At 35.1% G+C, this 20,508-nt stretch overlaps 4 protein-coding genes across 5 annotated transcripts; 2 read left to right on the top strand and 2 right to left on the bottom strand.

Annotated features, from left to right (window-relative positions):
* Positions 1-2,530: 2,530 nt before the first annotated feature.
* LOC18055863 lies at positions 2,531-5,338 on the top strand. Of its 2 annotated transcripts, none has more exons than XM_024177446.1 (6): positions 2,531-2,936; positions 3,653-3,725; positions 3,911-3,991; positions 4,126-4,195; positions 4,284-4,372; positions 4,878-5,338. In XM_024177446.1, the coding sequence occupies exons 1-6, from the start codon at positions 2,755-2,757 to the stop codon at positions 5,010-5,012; spliced, it is 630 nt and encodes a 209-aa protein (XP_024033214.1). In that variant the 5' UTR covers positions 2,531-2,754; the 3' UTR covers positions 5,013-5,338. The 2 variants fall into 2 exon arrangements, with proteins under 2 accessions (XP_024033214.1, XP_006453134.1); XM_006453071.2 differs by having other exon boundaries at positions 2,532-2,936; positions 3,653-3,706.
* A 180-nt stretch (positions 5,339-5,518) lies between these two features.
* On the bottom strand, positions 5,519-8,586 carry LOC18055817 (microtubule-associated protein futsch). Its single transcript, XM_006453070.2, has 5 exons — positions 8,322-8,586; positions 8,007-8,234; positions 7,432-7,899; positions 6,831-7,325; positions 5,519-6,712 (listed from the first exon to the last, which is right to left on the bottom strand). The coding sequence occupies exons 1-5, from the start codon at positions 8,535-8,537 to the stop codon at positions 5,717-5,719; spliced, it is 2,403 nt and encodes an 800-aa protein (XP_006453133.1). The 5' UTR covers positions 8,538-8,586; the 3' UTR covers positions 5,519-5,716.
* A 2,103-nt stretch (positions 8,587-10,689) lies between these two features.
* On the bottom strand, positions 10,690-12,126 carry LOC112095803 (protein ALP1-like). Its single transcript, XM_024178130.1, has 2 exons — positions 10,883-12,126; positions 10,690-10,749 (listed from the first exon to the last, which is right to left on the bottom strand). Exons 1-2 carry the CDS (start codon positions 12,080-12,082, stop codon positions 10,741-10,743), a joined length of 1,209 nt encoding a protein of 402 aa, XP_024033898.1. The 5' UTR covers positions 12,083-12,126; the 3' UTR covers positions 10,690-10,740.
* Positions 12,127-15,049: 2,923 nt separating this feature from the next.
* LOC18055816 (NEDD8 ultimate buster 1) lies at positions 15,050-20,230 on the top strand. The gene is made up of 11 exons (XM_006453069.2): positions 15,050-15,519; positions 16,566-16,688; positions 16,812-16,908; positions 17,431-17,466; positions 18,190-18,377; positions 18,481-18,583; positions 18,683-18,864; positions 18,982-19,059; positions 19,241-19,343; positions 19,410-19,503; positions 19,632-20,230. Exons 1-11 carry the CDS (start codon positions 15,221-15,223, stop codon positions 20,012-20,014), a joined length of 1,686 nt encoding a protein of 561 aa, XP_006453132.1. The 5' UTR covers positions 15,050-15,220; the 3' UTR covers positions 20,015-20,230.
* The last annotated feature ends 278 nt before the right edge of the window (positions 20,231-20,508 follow it).

Genomic DNA, 20,508 nt, shown 5'->3' with positions numbered 1-20,508 from the left:
GAGAAGTAGGTCCCAGTGAAACCCAGTGCTGTCCTAGTGAAAGCTGTACCACTAGGACCCCCGTGGTTCCCACCTCCTCCTCTTTCAAACGTGCAGAAAATGACACCAACTTCGCCGGAGTTCGTCACCAGTTCGCATGATGAGATGACATAAGTCATCGGCAATGTGGTAATTAGTAATGATATTTCGCTCAAATTTTTTTTGACGGAATAGTAATCAAATAACTCGTTTGTGAAGTATATATACTTTACAAGCAAACTCGATAGTTTTGTGTACCAAATCTTCTTATTCGCCAGTCCTAACTCATCGTCCCAACCCAGTCATTTACCAACTCATCGTACCGGATCATATGCCTTTTTTAGTGGGATCGTTATATTAAAAAATTAGGACTGCATAATTTTACTGTTATTTTTGTTGCATGTGCATATACATGTGTTTTTTTACTCACTCTTTTACCTGTTTAATCCGTAGTAATTTATTAGTTCTCTCTTATTTTTATTTTTATAGGTTATATTTATGTGACTTGAGTAGAGAGATATGACTCTCATGTATCTGATTTGTTTGCCTAAATTTAACACAATTTCTTCTAATTGTATTTTTCTTTCATTATACTTGAAACTACTTTTAAATCACAATTTCCAAATCAATGATTCTCATTCATAAGTTTATCAATAGAAAGAGATTTTTTTTAAAAAAAAATGCTGTAATGGAAATAAATAAGACTAATTTTAAGAGTGAGGAAACGGCTTAAAAATCATAAATGAATTAAATAAATCATAAATTAGGTGTTGATTGAAAGGGTATTTTTGGAATCAAATTGGATTTTACTGAAACTGGGGGTCTTCCGAGGATATTTGAGGGGCATAAGTAGATTCACTCTACAATAAATCCATCATCGTAAGCTCCAGTCCAAAAGAATGTTACCTTTGTCTAGGGATGGCAACTGGATCGCTCCATAATGGATATCTACAATATCCATTCAAAAATTTTTAGATTTTGAAATGGATATTTTAAAATTATATCCAGATGGATATGGATAATTATTTTTACCCAATGGATATCCGTTTAACCTAACACAAGTTTAAAAAATTTTAATTTTATAAAATAAAAAATATAATAAACAAACAATTATAAAAATATTATATTAACTAGTGAAAATTTTAAATTCCTCTTATATTAAAAACTAAAGTTTTCAAAATTATCCTTTAATTTTTTAAGTTATTTAATACTATTAATAATTATTATTTTATTTTATTAATTTAATATTATAAATGGACATCCACCAGAATGTCGCCGGACTACCACCGGACCACCATCGGACATCGCCGGAATTACCGTCAGACCTCGCCGGAAGGTCGCCGGACCATCACCAGACATAGCCGGAATGTTGCCGAACCTCCGGGGGAATGTTGCCAGACCTCCGCCGGAATTTGCCGGACCGCCGCCACCGACCACCGGACCGCCATTTTATTATATATATATATATATATATATATATATATATATATATATATATATATATTAGTAATATAAATAGTTTAATAACCAAATTTAATATTAGAATTTTAACTATTTTATATTATTATTTTTATTAATAAAAATAAAATATCCATGGATCTCTATAGTTATATGAATAAAATCCATATCCATGTCCAATATTAAATACTGAATATGGATATGGATATAAATATATCCGCTATGGATAATTATGAATTTGTGTTTGGATGGATATTATACATTCATAATTGAATATTTGCCATCCTTACCCTTGTCTCGGCCATATCCGTTTTTGTTTTGGACCAAATTGTCACAAATCCAAAAACAAAAACAATAATAATAATAATAATAATGTTGACGGAGAGAAGGTTCTGGAAGATCCATCAGTTACTCTGCTGGCTAGGTTCCTACTTTTTAGCAAAATCACGAATAAGAGCTTAATCCACATTTTCCATGAAAGTCCATGACTCCATGCCATCAAATTTAGTAAAGATTTCATTAATAAAATCATTGAAATAACCGTCATAAAACTATAAAAGGATAAAAATAAATTAGGTTATTAATAAAATAACTTGATGTGTAATTTATTGTTTTCTTCTAAAAAAAATAGAGAAATGGTTTTTATCCATATTAATTTTTTATTCTTTATCTTTCTCAAAATTCATATTTAGGTGGCTAACTAAATAAAATTATTTAAAAATTACTTGGCATCTTAAGGACGTAATATGTGTAATTATGTTATTGATCAAATTTTTAATTTACATCCTCAGATAAGCATATGTATATTCAATTATATGTACATAATCAGCACAATTTATCAACTAATTTTAGTGATTTCTATTAACAAATTTTTAAATGAAAAAAAATATTATGATTGAGACCAAAATGAAAAATATATATCAACTACGTCCTCAATTGGAAACATATTCAAAAGCAGGGACTCCAATGAAATACATTAGAAAGCGGGTCAATGCCAGCGGAGACTTGATCGTCGATCCCTATTTAAAAATTCGTTTTTGCCCACGTTTTCTGCAATTTGCGCGAAGGTTCCCGAGAGAGAGGAGAGAATAAAAAGAAAGCATTGAATCCCTATTTCAATTTCTTTCAGTTCTCTCTCTCCTTCATCGTCTCCGCCGCAACATAATTATATCGACATTGCATCTGCTGTTTGCGCCAGAACAATACAAATTTTAATAAATTAATTAACTTTGAACTCGATTGAAGGAATTAATTTGATTGGTTAAATGGAGATGGAGAATGGCGGAGGAGTTGTGTCGGCGGTGTCGGAGAAGCAAGAACAACAAGGAGCTTCGTACACGTATTGGGTGCGGGAAGCCACCGCCGACGCTGCGCCGTTGCCTGTTCCCAAAAAGCTTTCTCCTGACGACATTTTATCGAACAAATCTCAGCCCACCACTCTTGGCTCCGTCTGGAATCGGGTACCTTTTTTTTTTTAATCTTTTAATTCGCTGAATAATTGGCTTTTATTTCAGTTAGATCCAACATTAAGATAAGAATCCACTGTGGAAGTATCTAATCTCTGGGGATAAATTTGTAAAGTTACGTACACAAGCTCATAATTTGTTGCAAGTATTATATGTAGATGTCTGTTTGTTGCGTTGCAACTATGGAGACTTAGTTCTTGGCAACAGAAAATACAATATTAATTATCAACCATGAATTTTTATTATTATATATGGTGGTATCCTATCTTATGCTTACTACTTAGTAGCACGTTAGACAAGAATTGATGTGAGTTTTATGTATGATACTGAGAGTATCTTTGCAGGCGAAGGTTGTGGTGCAATTATGTAATATATGTTGGAACTATATTCTGTGTGTATATGTGTGTGTTGAAGTAAATAGATACTCTTGCTATGTAATGTTTAATCATCCGATTAGTTTTGTGGAGGATTGGAACAATAAATTATTATTTAAACTTACCTTTTTAATAAAAAAATGAATGCTAGACATTATGTAGGTAATTCTTATGCATTACCAATTAGAGATTTTTAGGCTATCTTCAATCTTTATCGGGGTGAACTTTTCCAGTAATGTTGGTCGATTTTTGATTTGCTAATTATCAAATGAGATTTTGGTCAGGATATATAAATTGGTTGCTTATTTTTTGGCTGTATGGTTGGATTTTGTGTAGGCTGGAACCTGGGAGGAGAAAAGCCTTAATAAGTGGGCAAGCGATAGGATTAAGGTCCGTGTGTAACAAGCTAGTAAGCATTTTCTGTTCTAACTACTAAAGCTACATTTGAACATATTGTTCAGTCAAGCACTGGGGAAAGCAATTCTCATTTTTTAACCTTAAATCTTATCTTATATAGATGTAACTGCTGTAGGCTATTTTGTGTTTGTCTCTGTTTGTTATTGCAATTTTTCTTTGTTGCTTTTTATTCTTCAGGAGCTGCTTACATCAGTGGGCTCTGTGGAGTTTTCTGGCGGCAAGGCCGAAATAACAGAAGTGCCAAATTGTGTAGGCGATGTGAGTTCCTCTAGCACGTAACTGACAATTTGAGATTTCTGATTCTCACAGCTTTTCGCCCTTTTTATGATTGGTGACTTTATATTTTAGATGTGTGTTCTGTTTACTGAATGTGTGCTTGGTTGGGGGAACAGGCTTTCTTGGTGACTGTGCGAAACAAGAAACGGGTTGGCTACAATTATGAGTTGACATTGAAAGTTAGAGGTAAACTTGCCTGTATAATTGTTTCTTTCCCTGTTTTTCAAGTGTGTATGTTTCATGTTGATTTAAATGGAATGTACATTGAAATCAGGGGAGTGGAATATCAGAGAGGAGAAAAAGATGGTGAAAGGCCATATAGATATCCCTGAATTCTCATTTGGAGAGCTCGATGACTTGCAGGTAAACTGCATCTATTGATTTTTACTGCGTTGGATAAAAGAGAAACATGAGAGATCTAGTTAATTTAACATTGAAAACCTTACCTTCTTGACGGATTCTTCAGATCAGATTAAAATCTAATACTTTAACAACTTTAACATGATTGTTCTTTTCTCAAAAAAAAAAAAATGAAAAAAAGAAAAAACACAGTTGCTCTGAATTTTTAATAGAAGCGCTTGGGGCTCTTATGAAATTATAATAAGTTCTGAGTAGTTTTCAAATTTTATGAATTTATAATAAGTTCTTAGTAGTTCAAATTTTATGGAGTTTTTCTTGGATATATGTAATGTTCCTCGTTCAGGAGTTATTACGGCCATGTTCTTTTATCTGGAGGTTTGAACTTTTTTATGTTGGCTTCAAAAACTCTTAAAATACAATCAAGTATTTAGGTGGCTTGTATACAGGCTTGTTTTTCCTTGCCAGTTGCCATAATAAAGCTAATTTTGGTACTTATTTAACAATGTAGATGCAAGTGCGGATTAGTGAAGAAAAAGATCTTTCAAAAGAAGATAAGCTGCAGATCAGCCAGGATTTAAAGATGTTTTTGCAGCCTGTTCGTGAAAAGTTGCTTCTGTTCGAGCAGGAACTCAAAGATCGGTAGGAGGGTGGAAGGAAGCATTGGGGATATTGTTAACAGAATCCCTTACTTTGACTATAATTGTTGAACTAAAACTGTATTCTATAATTCTTGTTTACAAGTATATTAAGATTGTTAGCAAGTATTGGAAGATTGTTAGCTAAGTATTTATTCCAATACTTGTAGTGGAACATAAGATAATTGAGAAGGTGATGTCTTCCTTGCATCATCTTGAGTGTAATACTACCACTAGTAAGGGACCAAGATAGGACTTGAAATCAGGTTGTTTCTTGCTTTTGCTATGGATGAATTTTTATGTTACCTTCATCTTTTGAAGGTGCTCTCTCCTATGTTCCTTTTCGATGAAGTTTTTCCGCGCTGAATGTTAATTGTTTTTCAGAATCATTAGGTAAATTCATTCCAGAATGAAACTTGTGTTGATTTTAAAAGCCTTAAATATGCCAACGATCCCCTAGCTAGTGAGAATCCGAAATTTTTCCAGCATGATGCGAAAGTCTTTGGAAGCTAAACCAAGATAAATTTTCTTTCAACAACAAAAGTACATAAAAACAATGTTCCAATACAGCAATTTAAATCACCCAAGAGAAAATGGGGGATGTGCCTTAAATTCACCTAAAATATTGCAAAATTGAATGTAAGCTACTTCTCATACTTGATTCTATCCCTAAAGTAAAAGAATTTTGCTCTAAAAGCATTGAAAAATGCACCTACTTATGACTTTTTCTCTTATGTGACTGCGAACCACTTAGGGCTGCTTTAGCAGTGGACCATTCTTTTATTGAAGCAGCACTTCTCATGAATGAACAAGTTTCACCTATGGTACCATCCACATTAGTTGTTTGTCTTGGTGTCAAGTCATGCTTATCAGCAACCATTGAAGCAGAAGCTTCATTATCGCCCACATCAGTCGGTTGGTTCTTCTCTGGAATAATCTGTGAAACAATCTCCCCCTTTTTTCCATCTTCCAGAGCAGTAGAGGCACATGTAATAGGTTTACTTCCAGCCTGACCTACTGACTTGCTGGACTTCTTGTCATTGGGGTTTGCAACTTCCTTTCCCAATTGAGTTTTGGGTACGTCATGCTTCTTAAAAGTGATGCCTGGCGAAATTTGTGTGATGCTGAATGAACTGTTATCCTCATTAACCAATTGTGTCCATGGGGATTTCTGAAACCATGAAGAACCTTTGCCCGACTTATTTGGAGCTGTGTTGCTTTTGGAAGGTTGAGCTTTAGCAGGAACCTCCACTGATTCTGTCTCAGCCAATTTTCCTTCCAAGTTCTCATTCCTTGCTAGCGAGTTCTGGTTTTTACTGTCAGTGGATCCAAGTGGCTCATCTGGACAATCGGATACACGTTGTTCTTCCTTGGCAGAATTGTCAGGCAATACATTTGAAACACTTGATTCATCATTGCCCTTACCGCCGATAACTACTCTTTGTGATGGTTTTTTGGACTCTGAATGATCGGAAATGGATTGTTCGACAACTGATTCTGGTTCAACAAGTTGGGGTCCAGTAGGCATCTGTGACTCTGTATAGGTTTGGGCACAGCCATCAGTCTTGGGGACAGTATGCACTGATTTACTTTTATCACTTTCATCATCGATAACTGATTTCCTCTTCTTCGTAGATGGCATAGTACTCTTTTCCTGCTGGATTGGTCTATCTTTAGTAGTAGTATTATCTTCATTGGATACTGATTTCTGGGTAACCACAACATCAAAGAGGGAGAAATTAGGCCAGAAAGGATAACAAATTATAATTACACAGTTACATAACCTTATCAAAATTTGAGGGCAGCTACAGAACAGGAAGCAATACCCGATACGTTGTTGAGGTTGTTTCCCATTTCTGGCTACTTGACAAAGCCATTTTGGGCTTCTTCTTTGACACCACATTAATCATGAGGTCATCTGATTCATTTTCATCAAAATTCAGTTCTTCAAATGAATTAATGCCATTGTCAGCTTCTTCAGTAGAAGCATCAGATGGCAATATATTGGAGACACTAAATGCACGACTGTCCTTATCTCCAACAAGTGCTTTCCATGACATCTTTTGAGACCACGAATGGCTGGCAGTTGATTTCCTGACACCTGAATCAGTTTCAGCATGTTGAGTTGCCAAGGGTGTGCTTGGCTTATTCATATTTGTTTGCACATTCATGTCGTCTAAAGGGCTAGCGGCCATCAAAATTTCATCATTGTGTAGTGATTTCCTCTTCTTACTCCTAAGTAAATCATTCTTTTTCTGCTCTCTGGGCAAACTTTGAGCTGATCTATCTTTAGAAGTCCGTGCTTCACTGAGTGTTAATTTCTGAAGATCCAATACAGAAAACAATTACAGGCCAAAAAACACAGATATCTAAGATCTGAGTAAAAATACGAAAAGAAACAACATATAGAAGAAATTGAAGCAATACCTTATTTGTTGGCAAGATTGTTGTCTTTTCCTGGCACCGTGACAAAACCATTCTGTTGTTTCCTCCTGACACCGCATTAATTACAAGGTTATATTCGTCTGCCACACTATCTACTTCATTCCCACCAATTTGAAGATCCCCAATAAAATTGTAAGAGTTGCGTTCATAATTGGTCAGTTCAGTCCCACTAAGTCCAGCATTTGAAACATTTTCCCTCTCAAAAAGCTTGTTCATCACGGAATTCATCAAATTGAGCTCTTCCTCATTGATCACACTAGCACCTAGTTCTTCCATATCATGAATTTCTTCCTGCCCTGCAGCGGGGTGATGAATTTGTTTCCCTTCGGCAGCATGAAAAGCAGCAGAATGCTCTTCACAATCACAGAAATACTTAGGTAAAGGAGGCGCTTCAACACGTTGAAAGCTGTACTTGTGCTTGCCAGTTCCACAAAATGGCAATGTTTTCACCTACACAAACACAACAAGTTCATCCATGTCAATATCCGCAGCACAAGTACAAATCTTTTCGGTGCAATTAAGAATTAAGAATCAGATCCAACATTTATAATTCTTACTTTTCTCAATCTGGGGAAGAAAATGTTGAGCTTCTTATCCTTGTCAAGAAGTTTCTTAGGCGTATCCAAACGAGTCGCGTCTTTATTATCAGGTGCAACGGAATCAGTAACCGGAGGATTGACGAGCTGAGCATCGTCCTCAGCCCATTCCCGTTTCAATCGAGCAAGGTAATGCTCTTTAGCCCTCTCAAGCCTCAGCCTTCCTCCCTTCCACACACACCCATTATACTGCGCCAATTAAAAATAAATAAATAACATACCATAAGATAAAAATAAATAAATTAATTAATAATGAAAGAGAATTAGGAAAGAAACCGTGCTGAAGAGCTTGGAAAGGGATTTGTGGGAAGAAGGAAAGAAATCGACATAACCAAAGCTACGGCCTTTGGTTCTGACAATATCCACCGCCTTTACTTCTCCTAATGATGAGAAAACCTTTGCCAGATCATCATCCGTCACCTTCTCTCCAAGCCCTCCCACGTATATTCTTGTTTGCTCTTCAACTTCTGCTTCTGCTTCTTTCTTCTCCATCCCCTTCCCTACTCCCAGTTTCTTTCTCCTTCTCACTTCTCTGCTAGCGTTTGTGTTACAACGCTTTGCTGCATACTGCTTTTCAGCTTTGCTTCGATTTTCTTGGACTTCGGCTGTAGGCCCAACCCTTAGCCCATACCGAACAAACAAACCCAAACCCACTTGCTTTTCTCTCTGCATCATTTTACCTTTTAATCTTTATATATATATATATAATTTTTCAATTAGAGACAAGCCAAAAAGAAAAAAAAAATCTATTACAATATTTTGAAATTTATATTTTTTATCTTTTAATTTATCTTCAACTTTAATATGATTGGAGATCAAATTGAAAGCTCACTCTATATATATAAAAGGAAGATTGAATGATCTGCAACACTGTATGTTATTACAGTGTTAATTGATTATTTTATTTTTTTTTCTCTTAGACCATATAATGTTACAATTAAGTCTGTTTTTCTTTGTATTTAAATATCACTATTCTTCCTTTAAATACATATTTAATGTATTACATGAAAAAATACACTGCATTAATATGTCTTTTAGCTTATAACTAACTCAAATGATACCAAAAAAAAAAAAAAATTAATAAGATGTTAGAAAACTAATAATGTACTGAAATTTTTTGAATATTTACTTATATCAATAGATCAGCCTTTATTCATTAAAACTTACAAAGAATCATTACAAACATCCCTTAAGACCAGAGCACCTAAACATCTTCGTATTCAATAAAAGGTTCCATCAAAAGTAGACCCCGCAACTTCCCGCCGCAATGTACTGGTATCTCAAATAGACACCGGGTGGAGCCCCTCCTGTAATGCGAGCACGGTAAGCTTTCAGCGGTTGACGAAAGGATGGATTGAATGGGAACATTTTAGGCCAGCAATTAGCATCATTTGCTTTCAAAATTGTAGCAGCAAAATGTGAAACGCGCTTTAGTTTTGTGATTGAAAGAAAGAACGCGAGGGGGTTTTATTGATGAATTATTAAAGAGTTAAGTTAGAGAAATTTGATATCGGTTGATTCATATGCTTTTATTTCATTCGGGTGTTAATGAAGTTTTAGTTTGGGAACTAATATAATTACTTTTCAAGTACCTGGTTTAATAGAGAAACTATTTTTTTTTTTTAATCTTTCTAGGAGTAATATATCGGCAATCTGTAAAGTAAAGATCAAGCAAATGGAGGGTTTTTTGACAAATAAATACAGCCTCATTGCTGGCAAAACGCAAAGAGGAAAAGATCACCAAGCAAATATCTTCTCATAAGAATATTACTGCAATTCCAAAGCAGAGATTAGCCTATGACAATTGGGAGAGGCCAAGAGCTATTAATTTCATATCCCCACAACTAGGCAATTCTTTGGTTGTCTTCCTAAGGCAGCTCTGCTCACCAAGACAGGTACTCTGATTACTTGGACCCCTATTAGAAATGATTACTTGGACCGACATAAACAAAAGCAAATTAACCATTTAACTTCCTCTTTTACAGAAATTCATCTTCCAAGTTTCCAGATGCAGAATACACCATATCCAAAGAAGCGACCCAAATGCAGGTTCTACAGTTTTCCTTAACATTGACTACTAGAGCTGTTACTTAGACCAAAAAATGGTTCAATTTAAATTTGTTGGATTGCGGCATTCGTTGCAACCTCGCAGCAGGTCATGCTTAAGTAGGGAGTTTTAAATAAAGGTTTGCCATATTCCTCTGAAAACCAATTAGTGCTCAAATAATGGACATTAATCCATTTAACTTCATCTCTCTCTACTCCTAGGGGTGGTCGTAGCCCCCCATAGGGCCAATCAAAATTTGTGCAGCTTCTAAATGAAATATATCAATCAGTAGGTTCTCAGTTCAGGTAGGTGTAAGTTGCACAACGTTCTCCTTTCATCTCCATAAGAATTTTCATGAACTTCAAATCTATCCGTAAAATATAGTATATCGCTCAACTGAAGTTCAGAATATAAACTATCGACTCTTTTGGGCACAAACATTGGCCAACTCAAAAGTCAAACACAATTGGCTGACAATTTCCTCTTCTGCTAACTAATTCATCACTGATGAACATAGTTACTTATTTGCAAATGGGTGATGCCAGCAGCCACTAGGAAGAGATTGAGGTTTCAGAGACAAGAGGCTTTTCGAGATGAAGATGAACCATCACGTAGACACAGCTGAATTGCCCAGACAAACAAATATGTCTACTGCAGCTAAAAAGTAACAACTCATAACTAGAATTACTGAAGCCAATTATATATACCATTAAGCATTCACATAATAGTCCAACAGCAACCACGGATTAAAAAGCAAGCATAATTACAGCATTTCATCTCCTCAACTCACCCGAATTAAATGCTCAGCAAGCATATCCCTGACCCTCCGCCCATTCTCATCCACATCTCCTTCAAAAACCGGAAGCTCCTCTTCCTTCAAGCACTCTACATCACTATCGTCTGGCATAGGCTCACTAAACTTCGTCAGAAAATTATGCAACAAACACCCGGTAACAATCACAAAAGGCAAGAAATCGACACACTCCTCCTTGTATCTCCTCGCCAAAAGCTGCCACCGCGCCTTAACTCTCCCAAAAGCATCAAAAACCAAGCCCATAGCCCGACTATGCACGGCATTGAACTCCTTCTCAGCGGAACCAAAACTGTCCTCTTCATTGTGCCTCACGTAAGGCGTTATAAGCCAAGGCAAAAGAGGAAAACAAGAATCCCCTAGCACATACTGAGGAACCAAATTCCCATCACTCAGCTCATAAAAAGGCCCATTCAACAACTCCCGAGATTCCTCAACCCCCGAAAACAGCTTACTTTGATTCAAAATGGATTCGGGTTTCATCGTACAAGGCCAGCCAGCTGAAATATCAAGAAACCTCCCTTCAGAATCAACCAAAGCCTGGACTAACAACGACCCATTTGGCCCCAAGAGCTCACCTTCAACATCAAACTTCCCAAACCCCAAAACCCCACAACAATTCGGCAACGAAATCCAGCCAAAACCCACTAAAATTCTGCCCAGATCCTCTCTGAGATCGACCAAGTTTCCCAACATATCATTGATGGCTTTGCAAACGGTGTAGAAGACACGGCAGGCGTCGGCGGGGGAAGGGAAATTGAAGCGGCGGGCGAGGGACTTGTAGGAGGCGGCATGGGCGAGGCGGAAGACGGCGGAGGCGAGGGCGGAGTCGGGGGGAATGGAGGGGAGGGAGGAGGAGAGGGAAGGGGAGATGAGGGAGAGGAGGTGGGAAAAGGTGTCGGGCGACATGCGGAAGAAGCGGAACCAATCGGCGGAGGGAATGGCGACGGAGAGAGTGTTTGGGGGAGGAAGAGGGAGAGAGGAGATAAGGGATTTGAGGGAGAGGACTTGGGAAGAGAGGAGGTGGGGTTCGTTGTGAAGGAGGAATGTGTTTGCGGCGGAGGCGGCGGTGGCGATGAGAGATAGCAGCTCTGGGCTTATTTGTTTCCGTGTGGTGACGGCGGCGGTTTTGGAGTTTTTGGAGGTTGTTTTTGAGCGTTTGCTGGCGCTGGCTGCCATGGCTGGAATGGTGGTGCGGCTGACTGATCAGACTTCAGTGAACATTGTGGACTGTTACTGTTATTTATTACTATTTATTTCTCATATTATTTTGATGGTAATTTTTAAAACCTCCGCTAAGATTGGACTTGTTAGACTTGTTGTAATTAGATAGCGAGAATCTATTTATTTATAAAAAATCTTCTATTATCAGTTAATTTTTACATTGATTGTAAGTTGATTGTGCAAAGATAATATTGCTCTTAACAACAATTTGTAGACTGACATAACTAAAAAAAAAAAATTAAAATTGTTGGTGCGAAAAGCATAGATTTTATTTTTTGATAATTTTATCCATGTCAATTTTAAAAATTTACAATATCATAGGTAATGATTATGACTATTTCATTTTCAAGTTTTTAATTTTATCTTTCTTGTAAAAACTTTAAGGAAATATCAATAATTTAAAAAGGATTTTTTAAGTTTTTAATTTTATCTTTCTTGTAGTAACTTTAAGGAAATATCAATAATTTAAAAAAGGTAAAATAGCCAACAATTTTAGTTTTTTTTTAGTTATGTCAGTCTACAAACTGTTGTTAAGGGTAATATTGTCTTTGCACAGTCAACTAACGGTCAATGTAAAAATTAACTGACGATAGGAGATTTTTTATAAATAAACAGATTCTCACCATTTATTTGTAACAAATCCAAATCTCATGGGAGGTTTTTAAAAATTACCCTTATTTTGATAGGACGTACCACGAACTTGAAAGTAGTGAAGAGTTTAATCTTTTTACTGTTGTAAAAAAAAAAGAAGGGAAAAAGACATTCAACCCTCCAACGTTTAGGAAAAGGGACAAAAAACTCCTTAACGTTTCAAAAAGGACTTATAACCTCCTTTTCGTTAATAAACACCGTTTGTTTTAACAGTAAATTTATTTTTAATTTTTAATTACTATTATACCCTTATAATAAATATAAATTAATATATTGAAAAATGATTTTTTAAGTTTTTAATTTTATCTTTCTCGTAGTAACTTTAAGAAAATATCAATAATTTAAAAAAGGTAAAATAGCCAACAATTTTAATTTTTTTTTAGTTATGTCAGTCTACAAACTGTTGTTAAGGGTAATATTGTCTTTGCACAGTCAACTAACGGTCAATGTAAAAATTAACTAACGGTATGAGATTTTTTATAAATAAACAGATTCTCACCATTTATTTGTAACAAACCCAAACCTCAGGGGAGGTTTTTAAAAATTACCCTTATTTTGATAGGACTTACCACGAACTTGAAAGTAGTGAAGAGTTTGATCTTTTTACTGTTGTAAAAAAAAAGAAGGGAAAAAGACATTCAACCCCCCAACGTTTAGGAAAAGGGACAAAAAACTCCTTAACGTTTCAAAAAGAACTTATAACCTCATTTCCGTTAATAAACACCGTTTGTTTTAACAGTAAATTTATTTTTAATTTTTAATTACTATTATACCCTTAGAATAAATATAAATTAATATATTGATTTGAGACATGTCACAATTAATATTTTTTTAAAATTAAAAATTGAGATATAATTACATTTTTGTCCAAATTATTTGCTATAAATTATACCTTTCTAATTATCAAACATTTCATATGTGATTATTACTAATAAAACAAAATTTGATTAAACCCTTTTTCTTTGAGGAATCAAAACCATATTATTATTGTTAGAAATGTATAATTTATAGTAAATAATTTTGGTAAAAAAATAATTGTATCTCAATTTTAAGTTTTTAAAAAATTATTAATTGTGATATATCTCAAATTAATATATTAATTTTTTATTATAAGAGTATACTAGTAATTAAAAATTAAAAATAAATTTACTGTTAAAACAAACAATATTTATTAACAGAAAGAGAGTTATAAATTTTTTTTAAAACGTTGAAGAGTTTTTTATCTTTTTTTTTAAACGTTGGGGGGTTGAATGTCTTTTTCCCAAAAAAGAACGAAAGATGAAATATACATACTAAAGCATTATCCAAACGACGAGCTTTTGGTTAATTATCAATCAGGCAATAGTTTTGGTGAATTATCATTTAGATCCCGAATCTTTTAATTTTTTAATTACGTAATTTGCTGAAAATAGTTTTATTTATTTATTTCTTTTCTCCCCTTCGGCCATCTATTGAAAAGAGAGTGAAAATGTATTTTACTTATTTTTTCCTCACTTCCATTCTCTGGCGAATTTAATTTAGAAATCTAAGTATTTTCTTTTTATGATGGACGCAGGAGAATTTAAACCTTCTAAATAATACAAAGTGGTATTCATCAATCCACCGAAAATTGATTTTCCTAATTTTTCTTTTGATAATATTAAATTATCATAGGAAAGACATCCAAAATCTTTGATTAATAGCACTATAATAATAAAAATGCCATATTTATTTATTTTTCGTTTAGAAAAGAATTAATTCTTTCAAATTTTTTATACTAGTATCAGATTAGCTTGGTAAGATGTATCTTTTAAAATAATTATTGTTAGTTGTGCTATAAAAATAATCAGTTTTAAAAAAAATCAATTAAACATTTAATAAAATCTACTTTTATAAGTATTGTGAGCTTTAAAAATAATAATATATTTGATAAATTTTATAAATTGTTATAAAAATATAAATGACACAAAAGTTAAATTTTAGAATGTTTCTAATTTTTTTTAAAAAATTTTATTATAAGATAAAATGGGATTCCCCTTAGGTGCCACTGTTGCACCGTAGCCTGATCCGATAAAATGATCTTATTAAAAATTATTTCTAAAAAAATTTATTAAATATTAAAATTAATTTTAAAAAATCATTTTTCAATCTGGTAAAAATGATCCAACCCAGCCCTGCATGCTTTACAACTTTTGAACAATTTAAAGAAATTTTTCAAAAGGAGAAAAAAAATATTATTTTAAAAAAGAAAGACATTTCCGTGGCAACTGGCAAATTATAAAGACTTCCTTGAAACCAAAACTTAGTTGGCAAGGCAAAACTCCCTTCCATATTATTATTAAACTCAACAAAGACTTCTGATCTCTCTATAACTTCTGCTCAAAAGTATCCTCCAATCCAAACAAAATTCTCACTTGAGTCTCCTCTTACTCATCGAAAAAAGGAAAAACCAAGTCATCATCGATGGCGAAACTGAAGATTGCAGGGACATGGTCGGGCGTTTTAGAGGTAGAATTGGAGACTTGGACGGTGCCCATGTTGAGGGAAGAGGTGGCAAAACGATCAAACATGTTGCCTGAGACTATCAACTTGATATGTGCTGGCAAAGTTCTGAAAGATGATCATGGTGGTGGCTGTGATAGCAAATTAAGCCAATTGGGTGTCAAGAATAACTCCAAGGTTCTTGCTACCCGTATCTCTGTTGATGAAGGCAAGTCACTCATGGCTGAAGAAGAACGCTCTCGTAGGGTTGCTCGAATCAAGTGAGTCTTTGTTGTTTTCCTGTGTAATTACTTTGTTGAATTTTGTGGTTTTGGATTATAGGTTTTGATCAAACTTTAATCTTTTTTGGTAGTGAACAATGGGTTTGTTGGTTTTTGAATAATCTTGTGGCCTTCTGAGGCAAAGTTTGCACTATCTCTTTTACTGAATATTTTTCTATTCTTCCCCTTCTCCCCCCCCCCCCCCCCCCCCCAACAAAAAAAAAGGGTCCTTTACTCTGTCTGACTCTATCTCATTGTGCAATTGTTTTATTGTATTTGGTGTGTGATTGGAAATGCAACATTTTTGTGGAATTGGACTTTGTATGAACAATGGAATTTGGATGTTGGATCATATCTGTATCATTGAATGGTCATGCTTCTTAGTGCGGTGATATGTGCTCTGCTGTTGCAGTGTTGCTCAGAGCTGGTGAAAACAACATTGATATGAGTTTTAAACAAAGTTATAGAACTTAGCACAAGTTATACAAATTAAAAACTACCGATACTATTCTTGTCTGGACTTGGGGAGAGAAGATATTTTATTATTATTATTTTTTATTTAAGTTTCTTTTCTCTTGAATACTTATGTTTCCTTGGAATTGGACACAAATTAATGTTTATATATGTTGTATTATCCTATATTGTTATGAAACATAATTGGCAAAGCAGTGAGTGGCTGAAGGGATATGCAGGTTGATTTGTGTCTTGAGAAACCACTAACTTCTGCAATGTTCCAGTTTTCTGCACTTGAATTTTATGAGTCAAAAAATCTGCCGGAAATATCTCCACAGAGAACAAAAATGATATTCTGCACTTTTGTCATATTTAGTTCATAGGTCTATGGAGTAGTTAGTTATGATAATTTTCCTCTCATCAACAGTGGCAAGATTTCAGATTCATGTTGGTCAGAAATCCATCTATATGTTTTCTGTTCTCTTGTCTCATTGTTATTGATGACGTGAAGGGGAAAGTTGGTTGCTTTTTCTTTTCTTTTCTTTTCTTTTTCACCTGGTAGTGACTCATTACTATTTACATCCTATTGACAGGGCAGCTGCTACAGCACTTGTTAATCGGCATGCAGATGGTTCCTTACCTGTCGAGGACTTCAATTTAGAACTTGAAGATCAGAATGGGGAGAAAGTACGATTTGGATCAGAGACTGATCGGCGGTATGATACATGAGTATATTTTTCTTGTTATACTGTTTCTGACTGCATTTTTCGTTGAGAAATATTTTTGGGAATTAAAAGTCCGTGTCTCTTAAAAGTAAGATTTGAATTATCATTTGAAAGGGCGATGATGATGGGACTGATGCTTCATGCAAATGCAAAGAGTCTTATCAAGAGGCACATGTATAAGGATGCTTTGGAAGTGCTTACCATGGGAGAGGTCAGTCTTAGTACTTTTTTTTTTAAAAAAAAAAGAATTGAAAAATTAAAATGATTACCGCATTTGAGTAAGTTACATTATGGTTTCTGTGCGATATGGTTCTGCAATTAAACTTCCCCTTCCTGTACATCCTTTGAAGGGCATCTTTTTTCTTTTTATTATTATATTAGCTGGGGATGGGTGGTGTGGAGGTGGAGGTTGGGGGATGAGCAATAGGACATTGACCTCGTCCAGATGGTTGTCAAGTGTTAAGTTTATGTCTCTCTGGAGATCTGTGATGAAAAGTGGAGAGCATATGTAATATCTGAGAAATACAGCTATCTGATTGTCTGACAAGTTTTAGCTCAATATTTTCTCCTCTTTCTTTTCGTGGTTCAGAATTCTCTTTTTAATCAAACGATTTGAGATGTACAACTTTCTAAAGTGTGTCTATCGGGAGGTTCAATTTATTATTTAGTTATATACTTCCCTGTCAACAAAAGGCAATTAATTTGTGTGCTTTTGTTGTCTTTTATCTTGTAGGAGGCTTTCTCTCTTTGCGATCCCAAGGTCCTTGAGGTGAGTAAAACATTCCTTCTTCTAGTTGTATAAGGTAACAATTAGATCTGCGCTACTGAATATTATTCACTTTGAGCTCTGTCATGGCACAGTAGTGGGTTACTTTAGCAATTTGATAGAGGTATCTGAAAATTGCTTTAGTTATTGTGTCAAGCTCCTTGCTTGAGTCTCTTATTAATTAAGCGCATTTAGTAATGATTATTGCATGTGGTAATTCCTGAGATAGTTGATTTGCAAGTTCAAAGAGATTTTTTTTTTTGAAGAGAGCAAACCTGACTTTTTTTATTTTCTTTTCCTTTCTGAACTTAGTATTTACTTTCAAATAATCAAGGTATCAGCAGCCCATTCCTGGTACAAGAATTTAAATTAAGAAAAAAAAAGGACCATTAGATTAATGTACCTTGAATTTTAAGAACACGTCTGACATGTTACTCCTACTGTTGATTTTAATATAGATGTATGTTAAATGTGTATATATATTGTAATTGCTTAAGGAGAGGTTGCTGATATTACCCTAATAATTATACAAGTTTTGGTGGATTGCTTCTCTTTCATCCAAATGTAACGTGTCTTTGCGACTTTATAGATCTGAATAGTATTCGAAATTATTAGGGAAAACAATTATAAGTTGATTGCAATTTTGTTGTAATTAGATGCTTTCCCCTTCTTAAACTTTAACTTACAAGCAGTTTCTGTCTTTTGGCATTGTGTTCTTCATGACAGTTTGTTGACAATGGCCCATTACTGCAAATAGACATGGTCTGGTGCTATTTCATGCTTCGAGACATCAGCTGGCTTTCAGAGGCAGGAATACGCCTTCGAAAAGCTAGAGAAGGAATAGAGCGTGCTCATGGGAAGGATTCTTCTCGTGTCAGACTGCTTCAGGCAGGTCGCCATCCAGAGCTTGCATTGTGAGTATTTTTCTTTGTATTTTCCAACCAAGTGTCTTGGCCATAGGTTGCAATAATCTTGTTGTGTAATCTGGTAATCATTTTTTTTATCACATCCTTATAGACATTTGAGAATGGAGCTGCTGGAAGGAGTGGCAGCATATCACAGTGGTCAGTTTGATAAGGCTCGGAATGCATTGACCTCTGCACAAGCAAAATTCTTCCAGGTGATTATGAATATAATTTTCCCCCTTAAGTAAATTTTCCTTTCTCTTGATCTTTCTTTATATTTTTGTTGATGATCTATCTTCTATTGTTGATTCTAGTTACAAGTGCCGGATGAAAGTTTATCCCTGGTTATGAGCATGGGCTTCAAAGAACAAGATGCAAAGAGAGCATTGCGAATATGCAGTCAGGATGTCGGGAGTGCCATTGATTTCCTTGTTGAGGAGAAAGCAAAGAGAGTTAAGGAAAGGGAGGATAATGAGCAGCGAAGAAAGGAAATCATGTTGTTGCCCCTCTCCCCCCTCTCTTTTCTGGTCAATTACAATTAGTTCACGAAAAAGGATTCTATTTAAGTTGCATATTCTGTGTCATTTTTGTTAATTAGCTAACTTATTTGCAGGGAGCAAAAGAGGTATGGACTGACACCCTTGAAGAAAGCTGTGGATATAGAAAAAATAAAAGAATTAGTCTCCATTGGGTGAGTGAAACCAATCCAGTTTTCTCCCTGTTTCTTCTTCTTTTAGTTGATTAGTTGTATTTTAAATATGCATAAAAATACATTTTACACTGAATATATAACAAGATTATTTATGTTCATAACAAAAACATCTATGTGTACATACTGTAGACAAATTTAAAAGAGTTGCACATTTTGACAGATTTGAGAAGGAGCTCGTTGCCGAAGCCCTTCGGAGAAATGAAAATGACTCTCAAAAGGCATTGGATGACTTGACAAATCCAGAATCTAATTCTGCCATACAGGTTACTAACTTTTTCTCATGAAATTTTCTATTTGATTTCTATTCACTAAATTTGTTTGACCTGCAGCTTTACATTGAATCAAGGAAAAGGAAAAGATGTCGGCAAGCAGCTGATGCTAAGATTGAACAGCTGGTTGCCATGGGCTTTGAACGACCGAGAGGTAGTTATTAAATTAGCATATCGTATATATCCTTCCGTTTTTCTTTGTGCAGTGTGTAACATAGCACTAGGCCTGGTGGGAGCCAATATTTGGTTAAGCAGCAGTCTTATCTGTTCTCTGCTGTGCAGTGATTGAAGCTTGTCGGGCTGGTGGTGATGATATTCACCAAATAATGCTCCAACTTCTCGGAGAACCTGGGTCAAACCCAACGGCTGCTGCTAACAACAATGCAAGTACTTCCATTTCAATGCCTAACAATGGCGAGCCTAGTAGTTCAATTAACAATGAGAATGTGGAGGGTGACCCAGATAGTAATTTTGAAGAAACATCAGCCACTGAAGATGTAAATGGGCGAGATGTGGAGATGGAGGATGAACTCGCTAATGATTTAACAGGGGATGTTTTTGCAGACTATGACATTGAGGTTACAAAAGAAGGTGAAGCAATAAGCGAGTATCTATCTCTGCTTGAGTCAGTTGCTGGTATTGCCATTGAGAAAGCAAGAAATTGAAAGTAGTTTTTTGGATTGTATTGTAAATAATGTTGCATTAGGCAAGCAGCTGTCAATAATGATGTTCATGGTATTGGAGTGGTGATTTAACAATTTGGAGTCTGAAGCAATACAGTCCTAACAGGCATTGTAAAGCAAAATTAGTTTTTGGTCATAATGAATTGATTTTATGCAGTGAATACATAACTGCAATGATTATGTTTCCTTTTTTTATTTTGGGCCGCCTTCTCATTCTTCTCTTTTGGTGTATGGTGATGTTACTATAAAAGGGATTCGAGACAGACGAATTGATCATCTAAGTGAAAGAATTACAGTAAAAGCCAAAGTAGCCCAAGCCATTTAATCAATGCCATGTATTGCAACATTTAGGTAGCAATACCCTTAAGAAAAATATTAGGAAAAAAGGACACTTCCAAACTCCGAAAAAAGGGGTCCCGGAATGAAAATGGTGCAGGCTTTGAGCGTATATTTCTAAAATAGTAGTGGGATGTAGT

Source organism: Citrus clementina, unplaced genomic scaffold (genome assembly GCF_000493195.1).
Source record: "Citrus clementina cultivar Clemenules unplaced genomic scaffold, Citrus_clementina_v1.0 scaffold_1, whole genome shotgun sequence".
Taxonomy (NCBI): Eukaryota; Viridiplantae; Streptophyta; class Magnoliopsida; order Sapindales; family Rutaceae; genus Citrus; species Citrus x clementina.
Note: the sequence above shows the minus strand (reverse complement) of the source record. Positions and strands in the feature narration are given on the sequence as shown.

Coding starts and splice junctions, on each gene's coding strand:
- LOC18055817 (XM_006453070.2), bottom strand. CDS start 8,537: ATGGAGAAGAAAGAAGCAGAAGCAGAAGTTGAAGAGCAAACAAGAATA. Junction 7,900..8,006: donor TCTTCCCCAGATTGAGAAAA/GTAAGAATTATA, acceptor GTGTTTGTGTAG/GTGAAAACATTGCCATTTTG. Junction 6,713..6,830: donor CAACCTCAACAACGTATCGG/GTATTGCTTCCT, acceptor GTGGTTACCCAG/AAATCAGTATCCAATGAAGA.
- LOC18055816 (XM_006453069.2), top strand. CDS start 15,221: ATGGCGAAACTGAAGATTGCAGGGACATGGTCGGGCGTTTTAGAGGTA. Junction 16,909..17,430: donor AAGTGCTTACCATGGGAGAG/GTCAGTCTTAGT, acceptor TTTATCTTGTAG/GAGGCTTTCTCTCTTTGCGA. Junction 18,584..18,682: donor CACAAGCAAAATTCTTCCAG/GTGATTATGAAT, acceptor TGTTGATTCTAG/TTACAAGTGCCGGATGAAAG.
- LOC112095803 (XM_024178130.1), bottom strand. CDS start 12,082: ATGGCAGCCAGCGCCAGCAAACGCTCAAAAACAACCTCCAAAAACTCC.
- LOC18055863 (XM_024177446.1), top strand. CDS start 2,755: ATGGCGGAGGAGTTGTGTCGGCGGTGTCGGAGAAGCAAGAACAACAAG. Junction 2,937..3,652: donor TTGGCTCCGTCTGGAATCGG/GTACCTTTTTTT, acceptor GATTTTGTGTAG/GCTGGAACCTGGGAGGAGAA. Junction 4,196..4,283: donor GTTGACATTGAAAGTTAGAG/GTAAACTTGCCT, acceptor CATTGAAATCAG/GGGAGTGGAATATCAGAGAG.